The sequence below is a fragment of the Hyla sarda genome, chromosome 2, assembly GCF_029499605.1.
Source record: "Hyla sarda isolate aHylSar1 chromosome 2, aHylSar1.hap1, whole genome shotgun sequence".
NCBI lineage: Eukaryota > Metazoa > Chordata > Amphibia > Anura > Hylidae > Hyla > Hyla sarda.
Window position 1 is genome coordinate 20,177,907 of NC_079190.1, and position 16,547 is coordinate 20,194,453.

Genomic DNA, 16,547 nt, shown 5'->3' on the forward strand with positions numbered 1-16,547 from the left:
GTGAGTATGAAGACGCCTGTAAGGCCATCAGGAGGCTCGGAGAGGGACTTCGCTGTCCCCGTGCCAGAGCCAAGGTATCTCCTAAGAGGAAAAAGGCAGAGATCCAGGCAGAGATAAAAAGACTTATGGCTGAAATACAAGCTTTGGAGGAGAGGAGAGCAGAATTACTGGCGAAGAGTGGTCCATTTAAAGAAAAATTGGAAAATGGAGAAAGATTCAAGGTAATGGAGGAAAAGGAAAATAAAAGGTTGATGGGGCTGCAACCTGAGAGCCAGGTGGATGATGCGGAGGAGATGGAGGAAGAACAACAGCCAGATCCACCTGGTGGCCTGCGGCAACAGCAGCAGGCCCCGTACAGTGGGCCCCCTGCACAGCAACCAGCAGTATCACCTGCCGACTCAGGGGAGGACAGTGACAGCAGCTACCAGGGAGGGGCGCTAATGGCCCAGATACGTATGCTGGAATCCCCAGTGTGTCCTCAGAACCTGATGTTTGGAGATGAGCTCCCAAATGAGGCACCTGGGGGTAAGAAGAAGAAGACCAAGCCTAAGCAGCAAGAAGTGGTGAGTTACATCTACACCCCCCTCCCTGTAAACCCTGAGTCGGCCGCAGGGTCAGCTCATTGTGCAAGCCCCGTTACCCAGCCCAGCCCGTGTTCTGTGGTGGACTCGGTGCAAAGGTGCGGGGAGAGTACAGATACTAAAAGGGCGCAGAGCTCCGTGCCTGTTTGCAGTAGCAGGGATGGAGCAGAGAAGGCATCGGCCACAAGGCCGTACAGTGAGGGCGGCCCAGCGGTGGGCAGAGAGGCAGACTCCGGTGCTGTAGTTCGCTCCCCTGTGGGAGAGGGGGGTGACTCAGTGCCGGAGGTAGTCGTGGTGGCTAAGGGAAAAATAGATTCTCCCAAAAGTAGAAAAAAACTTTTGTTTTGCATTGGCGCCGCTGATCCAGATCAGCGGCGCCCAGGAGCTGGACATTCTAGTACGGATGAGGCGGAGGGTACCGGTAAAAACAGGGCTGGGGCCGCTAATAAACAGGCTAGGCAGGCTTCCCGGTCCTTGTATAAGGGACCGGTGACCTGTCCTGTGGTGATGGCTCCAGCCCTGGTACCCAGTGATGCTGACAGTACAAAATCTGCGCCAGAACGCACCGGTCCAGCCAGTATGAATGTGGAGGTTAATGTTGGAGTGACTGAGGGTGTGAAAGAGGGGAATAATTCATCTGTTACTAAAAATCTGTCTGGGGCTTTGAATAGTGGTTTGGGCTGTAGCACGGGTGGAGGTATGGGGGGCACATCAGCTAAAATAGGGGTCAATGGTTTGGGTATGGATTATGTGGAGGAGGGTGGTGAAGGGGCACAGATTAGTGGTGGGAATGTAGGGCCTGGTCCAGTTGCACCCCCAGCGGTGGCAGCACCCATCCGCAGCTACGCGAATGTCACCGCTGGGTTAAGGGGGGCAGCTTCCTCGTCCTCTGGCTCTGGGGAGAACAGTTTGCAGCAGCGTCTCCTGGGGGCCTTAAGGAGAGGGGAGAGATCGATCAATGTAGAGGGTAGGGAGGTTGATCTATCCTTCTGGATAGAGAGACATGGTCTTTCAGCCTTCCGAGAGGAAAGAGGGGGGGATAATGTGTGGTCCCTCCCTACAGCCGGGCCAGGTGGTCTCCGTAGGAATGTGGTCCGGCTGAGGTGGAGAGGCAGTGATACATGTCCTCCAAGATCTAAAGTTGTTGAGCTTCTGCTGAAGTTGGGCTTTAAGGCAGCTGACATCTATGCCTTGATACATCCTTATGGTACCCCTGAGTTCGATATCAGCTTTGTTCGGCCGGAGGGGCTTGAGCTCTTCTGGTCGAATTATGAGTTGGTAAAGAATGAGCCCGGCTGGCGAGACTTTGCCATTCAGGCAGTGTCTCGCCAAAATAATGTCAAGAAGGTGACCGTTTTAACCCGTAATGAATCGCTTTCTTGTATTGACATCATGACGTGGCTAGGTCGGTATGGTGAGGTGGTGGAGGTCCCAAAAAAGAACAGGGATGAATATGGCATCTGGTCAGGGGCCTGGACGTTTATGGTCAAGCTTAGGCGTTCAGGAAACACCGTTACCCATATACCATCTGCGACCTTCCTCGGAAGGGATCGTATCCAGATCTTCTACCAGGGTCAGCCGAAGCTCTGTCACAGATGTGGTGACCCCACACATTTTAGTGCCAATTGCACTGTGCAGAAGTGCACTCTGTGTGGGGAAATAGGCCATCTCGCTACATCTTGTGCAGAGATTAGGTGTCACCTGTGTGGTGACTTAGGTCACCCATTCAGTCGCTGCCCTCGTTCCTTTGTCAACGCGGTTGTTGCCCCGGTGGGAGTAAGCCGTGAGGTGGATTCTGCTGGGGGGATGGCTGTCGGGGATGAAGGGGTGCAGGGGCCAGGGAAGAAAAGTAAGCAGAAGACGCCTGCCCAACTGAGGCGTCTCGAGAAGCGTCAAAGGGACAGGGAGATTCAGGACTCACAGGAGCATCAACCAACTGGGGTGACTCCTGATCCTGTCCCTGCGGCCAGTCTTACTGCTGAGGCCCTGGGGGATAGTGAACTGGATGAGGAGACTGGAAGGATCCACAAAGAGGGGGATGCCGTCTCCTCACTGTCCTCCCATGGTGGGAGCGCGGATGAGGACAGTGGGGGATGGGCAGAAACAAAGCGGGGTACTCGGAAGAATAAGAAAAGGAGAGATGTAAGATCTTCTCCCACCTGCCAGATGCCAAAGGAAGGTACAACTGATCTCCCTCTGATTGGTCTCTCCAACCGGTTCCGAGCCCTTCGCGACATTTCCTCTTCGGAGGAGGGGGTGGCTGGGGGTGAGGTTCCGGATGTTGCGGTGGGGCTCACAGGAGACGCTGAGTCCTCTCTCCCTGGGGAATCTATGTCTTCAGGGGGGGAGACAGGCCCAGAGTCAGGGGACGAGGAAAATGTATATAAAGGGAAAATGGACACATCTATTTCACTTAAAAGGGGTAAACCATCATCTGATGAGGAGGGTGGTGGGGTGGATGGGAAGGATGGTGGGAAAAAGAAAGCTGTCTAACTCAATCACCCTTGATGGCGGCACCCTCTCCGTTGACCCTGGCATCCATTAATGTTGCCAGCATAAAGTCAGATACGGCTCGATTTGCGGCCTATGATTTTTTTGCCCATATTAATGCTGATATTTTATTTTTGCAGGAGACCAGGCTAACAGATATGTCATCTATCTACAAGGCTAAAAGAGAGTGGAGGAATGGGCCCTCCTACTGGTCTCTTGGGGCCGAGCCGTATAGCGGAGTGGCGGTCCTTTTTACCGCAGCGGTAGAATGCCGACGGGTTATCGAGTTAGAAATGGGGAGGTGCCTGATCTTAGATGTCCTCATGAAGGGACAAGAACTTCGCCTTATTAACATCTACGGCCCACAGTCTAAGTGGGACCGGAAGTGTCTCTTTATGAGGATCAAGCCCTATCTTTTTACAAGTCGGCAGGTGGTCTTTGGAGGGGACTTTAATGCTGTCACGAGGCCCCAAGACAGGGGAGGTGCCAGAGACAAGCTGACTTATGATAGCGCCGCCCTTAATAGCATAGCAAGTGAGGCTCGCCTGGTGGATGTCCACATCCGGTACACCCCAGGCCACGCGGGATTCACCTATCATAGGGGTAGTTGTAGGTCTAGGATAGACAGGTTTTATTTAAAGGAGGAGGCCGTCTCTTCAGCAGTATCTGTTGTTGAGGTGGAGTTCTCCGATCACTGTTTAATTTTGTTTTCTCTGAATGTCGCAGAGACCCCCCGGATGGGCAGAGGCTATTGGAAGCTGAATTCGTCTCTCTTGGAAGAAGCGGAGATAAGACAGTCCTTTGAGGATTTTCTTCAGAGCCAGGTACCATTGCTGGGCCTTTGTAGCAGTAAGTCAGAGTGGTGGGAGATCTTCAAGGAAAGGGTTGCGAGATTCTTCCGCCAGCTCTCGGGCCTCAGAAGCCTAAACAGGTACCGTTTGTACCAGGGCCTGAGGAAGAAACTTGAGAACCTTGTCTCGACTGGAGGTAGCCAAGAGGATATCTCCAGAGTGAAATCCTTGCTGATGAGGTGTCAGTACGATAGGCACGCATCTTTGGTTTTTGAGAGGGATTACGGGAAGTACCGCTCGCCTGACCCTTACAGAAACTGCAAGATGTCAGTGAATAGTAAAATAGTCTCAGGACTGATTGATAGTACGGGATCCTTGAAAAGGTCCAGATCAGGGATCTTGGAGGTCGTCAGATCCTTCTACTCGCACCTCTTGGGGAGGAAGGACCTAGATCGAGATAAGGTATCAGCTTTCTTGGCTGAAACCGTCCCTGAACCAGGAGTAGACCCCTCTCTTGACGTTTTGACAGAGATGATCCGGGAAGAGGAAGTCAGGATGGCTATTGATGGGCTTGCCCTCAAGAAGTCACCCGGTCCGGATGGCTTAACATCTGAGTTCTATAAGACCTTTAAGGACACTTTGGTTCCCCTCTTGACTGCGGTTTTTAATGAGTGTCTATCCTCGGGCACTCTGCCAAAGTCAATGAGGAGGTCAGCGCTGATCATCCTGTCAAAGGGTAAAGACCCGTTCCACATTGAGAATTGGCGTCCCATAGCGCTTCTCAATGTGGACCGAAAGATTCTGGCAAAAGTGCTGTTTAACCGGCTGGTGGAGTTTGCACCCCGGCTCCTTTCGGGGGCTCAGAATTGCTCTGTTCCGGGCCGCAGTACATTTAGTGCTGTGCTCAGTGTCCGAGAGGCTGTGGAGCAGGGTAGGGCTGGCCACTGGAAGGGGTACTTGCTCTCCTTGGATCAGGCAAAAGCGTTTGATCGGGTTAACCATGAGTACCTCTGGTCTGTTCTTCTGAGATATGGCCTGCCGGGGGGGTTTGTTGATTGGCTTAAGATCTTGTACGCAGGGGCAGAGAGTTTCCCGCTTGTGAATGGTTGGATTGGCCGCTCTTTTGAGGTTGGGTCTGGCGTCCGTCAGGGTTGTCCTTTGAGCCCGTTGCTGTACGTGTTTGCAATTGATCCTTTCCTTAGGAGGATTGATTGTGGACCGTTGGCGGGGGTGAGAATGGACCTGGCGGTGCCGGATTTGGCTCTGAGGGCGGTAGCGTATGCTGATGATGTCACCGTGTTTGTCTCCTCACAAGAGGAAGGCCAATGGGTGATGTCAGAGGTGGACCGCTACTCGGAGGCATCCGAGTCCAAGATCAACCGGGATAAGTGCGAGAGTCTCTGGCTGGGAGGGGGAGATCCTAGTTTTGATCTCCCGGACGCCCTTCCAGGGCCCCAGGAATCTGCAAAAGTTCTCGGCATCGAATTTGGCCAAGGGGATTACCCCAAACAAAACTGGGACAGCAGGCTTAAGATCGCCGCTCAGAAGGTGGATCAGTGGAAGGGTTGGTCTTTGACCCTCCGGGAAAGGGTTAACCTGATCAAAACATTCCTGCTCCCTTTACTGATATACCTGGGCAGTGTATGCATGTTGCCAGAACCTCTTTGGACCCGGGTCTACAGTGTGTTCTTCCAGATGTTATGGGGGAACAGACTGAACCTAGTGAAGAGGGAGGTTACTTACCGTACGAGGAGACTAGGGGGGTTGTGTATGGTCAACCCTGTGGTGTTCCTAGTGAATACCTTTCTTAAGACCAATATAGCAAACCTCTGGTCAGAGAGGGCTCCTCCGTGGGTATCCTCCTGTAGGGGATGGTTTCAGCCTTTCTTCCAGGAATGGGAGACAGGAGGGCAAGTGAAGGATCTTCGCACACCACACGGGCATCTCCCGGCTTATGCTACCCCGGTTCTGAAGGTTATTCGTCGGTGGGGTCTGGGGATGTGGGAGATTAGGACTCTGTCGAGGAAATTTCTTGACAAGAGGGTCCTGTCTTCTCATTTCCAGAGGCCATTGGCGCTCAAGGACTGCCCAAGTCGGGATCTGGAGGTGGGTTTAGAGCTTTTGAATTCTATCAGGATCCCCTTGAAGTTTTGGGACTTGACTTGGCGCTGCTTCCATGGGAAACTGTGTGTGAGGGACAATCTGAAGTGCAGGAGCTCTGATGACCGGGGATGTCCCCGCGAAGAGTGTGGAGGCATGCTGGAAAGCATGGAGCATTTTCTGCTTCATTGTCCCTTTAACACAGAGGTTTACACCAGGGTGGGCGCTTCCATTGGTTGGCCTCGGCTGGCCAGTCTATCCTATGCGGAATGGGCCTATGGGGCATTCAGAAACCTTGGAGGCTGGGACCGGTGCACTTTATTCCTAGTCAGCTCAGTGGTTAGGTACTACACGTGGAACGCACGGTGTTTAGTGTCGACGCAGCGTAAAATCCTCCCTGTGGATGTGGTGGTTAGGAACATTCTCGGTGACCTGGTGAAGGTGCGTTCTCTGGAGTACGAGAGGCTGGGTGCTGGCAGGGCCTCTCGTCTATGGAGGGGCTCTGCCTTTAAAGTGCCTTAGCCTGTTGTCCCCCCCTGGTGGTGGGCTGATGCTGGCACATTAGTCTTTTTGTTTTGAGCAGTTGGTTTATGGTAATATAGGGCTTGCAGGCGCTGAACTTGAGCTTTAGGGGTTTGTTGTTTGGCTTATAGTGTTATATGTATTTGTTATTGTATTTATTGTTGTAGTCTATTTGTATACTTATGTATTGTATATATTGTTAGTCTGTGTATATTTTATGTAATGTATATATTGTATATATTGTGTGATGCCACCTGGGGTTTGGGTTTAGTTTAGGTTGGGTGGTGGGTTAAAAAGGGGGGAGGGGGTTTGTATGGGACTTTTATATATACAGAAAATCCTGGACTGGTTCATGGACGTCTGGTAACATGTACTGGGGGCATGGGATGCGGGACCAGCTCAGGGCCAAAAAAAAAAAAAAAAAAAGTGGTGTTATTTTGTTTGTGTTGGGTTTTATTATTTTGTATATATTATTATTATTGTTGTTGTTGTTATTCTTTTTGGTATATTACTGGTATTGGGTTTTTGGTTTTGCAACTGGGCCAGGAAATTCACATTTAGTATTAGTGTATATAGTTTATTAGTATGGTATGGGTATTATGGGTATTATAGGAATATGTCTTTTGTAAATATTGTATATATTTGTTTGTGTGCAGGAATGAGTGTGGGGTGGACCGGTGTTGTATTTTATGCTATTGTGTTGGTTTTATGATCATTATATTGAAATGTTCTGTCGGATATGATATGTTTATGTTTTGTAATTTTTTTATTGTTATGTTTGAAATTTTAATAAAAGATCTACAGGATATAACTCAGGATCAGTACAGGATAAGTAATGTAATGTATGTACACAGTGACCGCACCAGCAGAATAGTGAGTGCAGCTCTGGGGTATAATACAGGATATAACTCAGGATCAGTACAGGATAAGTAATGTAATGTATGTACACAGTGACCCCACCAGCAGAATAGTGAGTACAGCTCTGGAGTATAATACAGGATATAACTCAGGATCAGTACAGGATAAGTAATGTAATGTATGTACACAGTGACACCACCAGCAGAATAGTGAGTACAGCTCTGGAGTATAATACAGGATATAACTCAGGATCAGTACAGGATAAGTAATGTAATGTATGTACACAGTGACCTCACCAGCAGACTAGTGAGTACAGCTCTGGAGTATAATACAGGATATAACTCAGGATCAGTACAGGATAAGTAATGTAATGTATGTACACAGTGACCTCACCAGCAGACTAGTGAGTGCAGCTCTGGCGTATAATACAGGATATAACTCAGGATCAGTACAGGATAAGTAATGTAATGTATGTACAAAGTGACACCACCAGCAGAATAGTGAGTGCAGCTCTGGAGTATAATACAGGATATAACTCAGGATCAGTACAGGATAAGTAATGTAATGTATGTACACAGTGACCCCACCAGCAGAATAGTGAGTGCAGCTCACCGGTTTCAAACATGCGATTTATGGCCGACCAGGACTTGGTGATACTTTCAGCACATCCTGGGCCGCTTTTTTTAAAGTCATTTGTCACAATTTGATAATACAGATTACAGGGAACCAAATCTTCAAACTGCCAAATGGGGGCAGAAGCTGCGAGAGCCCTGAAAATTAGAAGAAGAAAAAAAAACTTAGAGGCTTTTTTGGTAACTTTTGGAGGAGTCAGCAATAATCTTGGCACAGGAATTGACTTTTCCTGAACCCACCCAGAACAATGGAGCCTCAAACATCTTCAACAAGACAAACCAAAACATCCAATTCCTGGAGGACTCCTTTACTAGATGCTCTTGCTCAGCTTCCTTCCTCTATGACCCATCTGCCCTCTTAGACAGTGTTTTCCAAAGAGGGTGTCTCCAGCTGTTGTAAAACTACGACTGGGAGTTGTAGTTTTGTAATAGCTGGGGGCACAGTGTTTGGAAAACACTTCTCTTAGACAACACAAGGGTCATTTACAATTTTGGAGACTTCTCAGCTGAGAGCAGGACTAGCTATGTACAATGTATCAGTCTGGAGTCCAGGATGTTTAGCTCACAGAGCATTGTCTAGACTGGATACAACTGTATCTTCTCAGCTGAGAGCAGGACTAGCTATGTACAATGTATCAGTCTGGAGTACAGGATGTTTAGCTCACAGAGCATTGTCTAGACTGGATACAATTGTATCACTTCTCAGCTGAGATCAGGACTAGCTATGTACAATGTATCAGTCTGGAGTCCAGGATGCTTAGCTCACAGAGCATTGTCTAGACTGGATACAATTGTATCACTTCTCAGCTGAGAGCAGGACTAGCTATGTACAATGTATCAGTCTGGAGTCCAGGATGTTTAGCTCACAGAGCATTGTCTAGACTGGGTACAATTGTATCACTTCTCAGCTGAGAGCAGGGCTAGCTATGTACAATGTATCAGTCTGGGGTCCAGGATGTTTAGCTCACAGAGCATTGTCTAGACTGGATACAATTGTATCTCCTCAGCTGAGAGCAGGACTAGCTATGTACAATGTATCAGTCTGGAGTCCAGGATGTTTAGCTCACAGAGCATTGTCTAGACTGGATGCAATTGTATCACTCCTCAGCTGAGAGCAGGACTAGCTATGTACAATGTATCAGTCTGGAGTCCATGATGTTTAGCTCACAGAGCATTGTCTAGACTGGGTACAATTGTATCACTTCTCAGCTGAGAGCAGGGCTAGCTATGTACAATGTATCAGTCTGGGGTCCAGGATGTTTAGCTCACAGAGCATTGTCTAGACTGGATGCAATTGTATCACTCCTCAGCTGAGAGCAGGACTAGCTATGTACAATGTATCAGTCTGGAGTCCAGGATGTTTAGCTCACAGAGCATTGTCTAGACTGGATACAATTGTATCACTTCTCAGCTGAGAGCAGGACTAGCTATGTGCAATGTATCAGTCTGGAGTCCAGGATGTTTAGTTCACAGAGCATTGTCTAGACTGGATACAATTGTATCTTCTCAGCTGAGAGCAGGACTAGCAATGTACAATGTATCAGTCTGGAGTCCAGGATGTTTAGTTCACAGAGCATTAACTAGACCTGATACCACTGAAGATAATATTTGCATTTGGCATTCATATGTATTTGGCCTCTGTTTCAAATTGTCCCCAATTTTTGAGATCTCCGATTGCTGTCAGTGAATGTAAACCACGTGCAGAAAGTTGCAAAACTTTTTATTATACAATTAATAAGAGCGCGCAAGAGAGAGCGCGAGAGAGAGAGAGCGCAACAGAGAGCGAGAGAGAAAGCGAGAGAGAGAGGGAGGGAGGGAGAGAGAGAGAGAAAGAAAAGGCGAGAGAGCAACAAAACGAAAGAGAGAAAGAGGGAAAAGACAAACAGGCAAAGAAAGAGACAGAGAGATAGATAGATAGAGAGAGAGAGAGAGAGAGAGAGAGAGAGAGAGAGAGAGAGAGAGAGATACAAAGAGAGAAAGAGACAAAGAGGGAAAGAGACAAAGAGAGAAAGAGACAAAGAGGGAAAGAGACAAAGAGGGAAAGAAGAGACAGACAGAGAAAGAGAGAAAGAGAGAGAGAGTGAGAGAGAGTGACACAGACGGACAGACAGACTCAAGGTGGTGATGGGTAGATAGAAGATAACAGGGCCTTTACAGCACTTACCCCACTACAACATGAGGATACTTCATTCTCAACCAGGCGGCCAGCATCCCCCCGTACGAGCCCCCGATGGCGATCACTGGGCTATCCTTTGATTCAGAGCTTTCTTTTAAGAACCGTATTAGAATGGCAAAGTCTGCCAGTGCCTGCTCCGAGGTCAAATAATTCAAGTATTTAGGATCCTGAAAAAGAAAGTAGATGTACAATGGTCAACTTTCACGGGCCCGACCTCAGGTTCTAAGATTCCCGGTGTTCTAAAAATACTTACACTATAGGACAGATTACCATAGGGCATAGACTCTCCATAATAACGGTGTTCTGCAAATACCAACATGGCGCCAAGCTCCTCGGCTATATCCCACATAAAACCCTAAGGAAAGAGAGAGAACAAGAGGATGTTAGAGCAATATAATGTATGGGTGTTTTATTGTTTAGGATAGTGAAGGGGTTAATAGCGGTGGGCTAGGGGATAGGTTTAAGATTCTTTATGCCAAGCTTCATATCCCTTGCTTCCCATGTCACAATCATAGACAAATCATACAATTCTGTCTGTCACCACCCACCACTAGGGGGAGCTCCCTACATTGCAATGTATACAGTGCCCATAGCAGTGGCCTCTAAACTGTAAACTTCCAGCTGTTGCAAAACGACAACTCCCAGGATGCCCGGACAGCCGTTGGCTGTCCGGGCATGCTGGGAGTTGTTGTTTTGCAGCAGCTGGATGTCCACAGTTTGGAAACCACTGGCTTATACAATTCAATAAATACATATGTAGCGAGCACCTCTAATGGCAGCTTAACTTTAATTTTTAATTTGTTTTTTCAGAGATGGGTTTCTGGGTCCACAATATCAATTTGCTTTTGCTACTGGTGGTCAATTCAGCTGTCGGACCAACAGATAATAAAATATGATTTTTAAAATTTAAAATGTGATAAATTATGGGAAAAGTACGGGACCTGGAAAATAATGGCACCATTTTTTTTTCTTTGCATCATGGTGGACGTAGCTTCCATCTATGTGGAACTTTTCCCAAAGATAGAATTTACTTGGTTTTGCAAATTGTAAGTAAAAAAAAAAAAAATTATATATATATATATATATATATATATATATATATATATATATATACACACACACACACACACACACACACACACACAATTTTAATTAAATAAAAATGTATAAATTAATTAAATACATTATTAATTATAAATAAATATAAAATAATTTCATGATATTGGATATTTTTCCCCCACCATGCACCATTCGTATACAGCTCGAAAGTTGATAGTTTACAAGTACCGTATTATTGCTAAACAACGTGATGTCTCCTTCATTGCCAGTGTAGAAGAGGATGGGGCCCCCAGGTTTTTTCCAGTGGGTATCGGAAACAAGGTAACGTTGCTTATAAGTGGCATCCTCATAAAACCCAAAGTGGTCAATCTGTAAAGATAAAAAAAAAACAAAGATAGACGTCAACCCAAGAAAGTCCACAATGAAGCAAATTAAAAAAAACATTCACATTTGTTTCGTTTCAACACAGGTTCCCAACAGGTTATTATAGGCATTACATAGCAGGGGATGATATCATGGCTTGGGCTTCAAAGCTTGAGACTGTCAGGACCAACTGAGGGAGACAGGGAGAGTGAACCCTAAACTGACCCTAAAAACACTCCCCCTGCCTACTTGCCCATCCATCCTAAGCGATGGATCGACAACTGGGCGCCGGTCCCTCCCTGCGCTAAAGTGCAGTGGCGTAAAAACACATAATACACAGTCGGTCACGAGCCAGAAACATTACAGGAACATAGAACACTATAAATACTGGACTCCGATAATAACAAAACAGATAAAGTTCAGAGGACACAGATCAGAAATTAAGCACAGAGGACACTATAGACCAATTGTAAAGCACAGAGGAAACACTAATTCAGTGATCATGAACTCTATGATCAGTGCATGTACTAACAAACTAAGATCAGATAAACCAAACAGGATATAAATATAGGACACTGTTCACACTGGACACAGATAACTAACAAACAGATTAGATCCAGAACACAAGACTTGGAAATGGAAGAGTCAGCATAGACTCCAGGAACAAACAGGAAAAAAACTCAATCCCCCAGAAACCTCCAGTAACACGAGAATGTCTTGATACTAGAACACAATCTCCCAGAGTCCATCATGGAGTACAGAGCTATCTTAAACTAATTCTCAATTCCCCAGAGTCTCATGAAAAGGTAACAAAAAGGTAACTCAGAAAACGGATACAAGAAAACTCAGTGTGAACAGCTACTTAGCAGAAAGGACATACTAACCCTAAAAACAGACTAATCAAACACAGATAAAAATCTACTATGAGCTATATAACCATGGCTAAAAACCCAGAACATCTCAAAGATAAATGCAAGGTGCATGCCAAGGCAGAAATAGTAGTATTAATGCACAAACAGACAAGGAGTGTTGCACTAACAACTTCATAGCAGCATGTCAATCACCAGCTAAGAACCTAGACTGAGCTGGAGATATCTAGACACACCCGCACAGCCATTGGGTGAAAGGATAAAAGCTTTAACTATTTCCTAGCCAGGAAAAATCTAACTGTTCAGACACAACCTAAATCCAATGGCCGTGTCTGAACATAACCAAGACCGACATTCCAGAGACTGTTCCACTTATGTTGCACTCAATGGTTATTGGCATTGAAGGTTGCAAAGTACCTAAATTCTTCACTATCATGCAACAAGCAGAGATGCAACATTAACCCCATATTACCCTGATCAGAGGCATAACACAAGGCTCCAGAGTCCCAAAGCCAATTGTATTCCAGGGCCCTCTCCTGCATTGTGCCATTTATTGGACAAGAGTTTTCTTATGTGGCATTCGGGCCAAGGGGCAAGTGCTACCTCTGCACCCCTCAAGTTATGCCTCTGAGTTGGATGCAGAATGTAAAGCAAGGATCCATCTATTACATTATGTATAGCACTGGTATTCTCTTGTGTGGCATGAGGGCCATTGGCAAATAGTACTGAATCCTCTGCACCCCCTTAGGTATGGTGCAAAGTGCCCCAGGACTGCAGTTTGTACATGCACACCCTTCCTGATAAGATCTGACAATCTAAGAGTGGAAGATGTCTTCAGCAACATGAAGCCAATAGCAACTAATGTGTCTCCTTCGGTAGATCGGCAAGACGGCCTTTGGGAGTCTTATAGGCCAGGCAATGCTACCTGGGAAAAGGTGAAAATGACAAACCTAGAAAGAAAGCCGTCTGTCTAGTGCCACCTATTGGAAGGAGCTTACTTGTAAATATGGAACATGACCGGGGATTAAAATTGGTTAGCCTTCTGTGTTGGAGCAGCTATCGTGTCCAATCTATGTTGCGCTCAATGATTACGGAATTGGAAGATTGCAAAGTACCAAAATATTTCCCTGTCATGCAACAAGCAACTTTCATCCATATTACCATAATGCAAAATATAAAACAAGGCTTCATCTATCACCTCATGTAAAGACTTGAGTGGCACCAGCAGATGACACTGAATCCCATGCACCTCCTTAGGTAAGGTGCCAGGTGTCCCAGGACTGCAATTTGTACATAAACACCCCTCCTGATAGCATAAAAAGAGAATCTAAGCATGTAAGATGTATTTGGCAACATGAGACCGATAGCCTTGAAAACTTTGTAAACCCTATATCTGAGGGGGTAATGTGTCTCCTCAGGTAGACCACTAAAAGTATGCAAATTCCCTACCTAGAAGAAGCAAAGCTGTCTGTCTAGTGCCACCTACTGGAGTAGCCAACTAGTTAATCTACAACAACAACAACAACCAAAAAAAAAAAAAAAAAGTGCCTTGAAACATGGCTGGGGATTAAAATTGGTCCTCGTCCTCAGAAAAAGTATGCAAATTACCTCCCTTTAAGAAAGAAACTATCTAGTACCACCGATTGGAGGAAGCTAACTTGTAAATCCTCAAGAAAAACATGACTGGGGAATAAAATGGGTCCTCTTCTGTACTGGAGGAGATTCAGGTTACTGTCGGTAAATGTTCACTTTCTGACCTACGAGTAGCATGACGACATTTTAAGGCTCTTTTGTTGGGACTTACAGGGTAGCTACCCCCAACAGGTGACACTAGACTCCATTTTCTGCCTTCTAGAGGAGAAATAATTTGCATGGCCAATAGCAGATGACAGGAAGCAGTACAAACCACTTCCTGTCACAGGACGTCACCCAAAGCGTATTGCTGCTGATTTGTGGCCACTAAATATTTGCAGAATTATTGGGCCAGTAAAAGCTTTAAAGGGCCAATAAGTCCCTTCATTGCCTAGTTATAGTGTATGGAATGTGTCTTGATGTCATCAGACGTGGGCAGAAGTTTGGACGCAGCTCTACACGGTTATATCAAGCCTTTCAGCCACAGTAGGACTTGCAGTCCTATGGCAGCTGTTATTGGCTGATGACCTATCGGACACATCCTGCGACAGGGACCCATCTCACTGCCACTTATATAAAACTATATATCATCTGCTCCGCTCCTTTTACTCTATAACCTATTACCTGCAGATTGTACTGTATTGTATATATCATCTACTCAGATCCTCCTGCTCTATAACATGATACCTGCAGATTGTACTGTATTGTATATATCATCTACTCAGCTCCTTCTGCTCTATAACATGATATATACAATACAGTACAATCTGCAGGTATCATGTTATAGAGCAGAAGGAGCTGAGTAGATGATATATACAATACAGTACAATCTGCAGGTATCATCTACTCAGCTCCTTCTGCTCTATAACATGATACCTGCAGATTGTACTGTATTGTATATATCATCTACTCAGATCCTCCTGCTCTATAACATGATACCTGCAGATTGTACTGTATTGTATATATCATCTACTCAGCTCCTTCTGCTCTATAACATGATATATACAATACAGTACAATCTGCAGGTATCATGTTATAGAGCAGAAGGAGCTGAGTAGATGATATATACAATACAGTACAATCTGCAGGTATCATCTACTCAGCTCCTTCTGCTCTATAACATGATACCTGCAGATTGTACTGTATTGTATATATCATCTACTCAGATCCTCCTGCTCTATAACATGATACCTGCAGATTGTACTGTATTGTATATATCATCTACTCAGATCCTCCTGCTCTATAACATGATACCTGCAGATTGTACTGTATTGTATATATCATCTACTCAGCTCCTTCTGCTCTATAACATGATATATACAATACAGTACAATCTGCAGGTATGTTATAGAGCAGAAGGAGCTGAGTAAATGATATATACAATACAGTACAATCTGCAGGTATCATCTACTCAGCTCCTTCTGCTCTATAACATGATACCTGCAGATTGTACTGTATTGTATATATCATCTACTCAGCTCCTTCTGCTCTATAACATGATACCTGCAGATTGTACTGTATTGTATATAGCATCTGCTCAGCTCTGCCTGATCTATAACATGATACCTGCAGATTGTACTGTATTGTATATATCATCTACTCAGCTCCTTCTGCTCTATAACATGATACCTGCAGATTGTACTGTATTGTATATATCATCTACTCAGCTCCTTCTGCTCTATAACATGATACCTGCAGATTGTACTGTATTGTATATATCATCTACTCAGCTCCTTCTGCTCTATAACATGATATATACAATACAGTACAATCTGCAGGTATGTTATAGAGCAGAAGGAGCTGAGTAGATGATATATACAATACAGTACAATCTGCAGGTATCATCTACTCAGCTCCTTCTGCTCTATAACATGATACCTGCAGATTGTACTGTATTGTATATATCATCTGCTCAGCTCCTCCTGCTCTATAACATGATACCTGCAGATTGTACTGTATTGTATATAGCATCTGCTCAGCTCTGCCTGATCTATAACATGATACCTGCAGATTGTACTGTATTGTATATATCATCTACTCAGCTCCTTCTGCTCTATAACATGATACCTGCAGATTGTACTGTATTGTATATATCATCTACTCAGCTCCTTCTGCTCTATAACATGATACCTGCAGATTGTACTGTATTGTATATATCATCTACTCAGCTCCTCCTGCTCTATAACATGATGCCGGCAGATTGTACTGTATTGTATATATCATCTGCTCAGCTCCTCCTGCTCTATAACATGATGCCTGTAGACTGTACTGTATTGTATATATCATCTACTCAGCTCCTCCTGCTCTATAACATGATACCTGCAGATTGTACTGTATTGTATATATCATCTGCTCAGCTCCTCCTGCTCTATAACATGATGCCTGTAGACTGTACTGTATTGTATATATCATCTGCTCAGCTTCCCCTGCTCTATAACATGATACCTGCAGATTGTACTGTATTGTATATATCA

The 16,547-nt window shown here is 45.4% G+C and overlaps 1 protein-coding gene across 3 annotated transcripts in view; it reads right to left on the bottom strand.

The window, feature by feature from the left end:
- The window catches only part of PRCP (prolylcarboxypeptidase), a 75,119-nt gene that overhangs the window by 9,418 nt on the left and 49,154 nt on the right, over window positions 1-16,547 (bottom strand). For all 3 annotated transcript variants that reach the window (XM_056561294.1, XM_056561291.1, XM_056561292.1), the window contains 4 exons: window positions 11,438-11,578; window positions 10,404-10,505; window positions 10,139-10,317; window positions 7,955-8,112 (listed from right to left, as the gene is read on the bottom strand). In XM_056561294.1, the coding sequence (XP_056417269.1) occupies window positions 7,955-8,112; window positions 10,139-10,317; window positions 10,404-10,499 (433 nt within the window). In that variant the 5' untranslated portion in view covers window positions 10,500-10,505; window positions 11,438-11,578. The remainder of the gene's footprint in view (window positions 1-7,954; window positions 8,113-10,138; window positions 10,318-10,403; window positions 10,506-11,437; window positions 11,579-16,547) is intronic.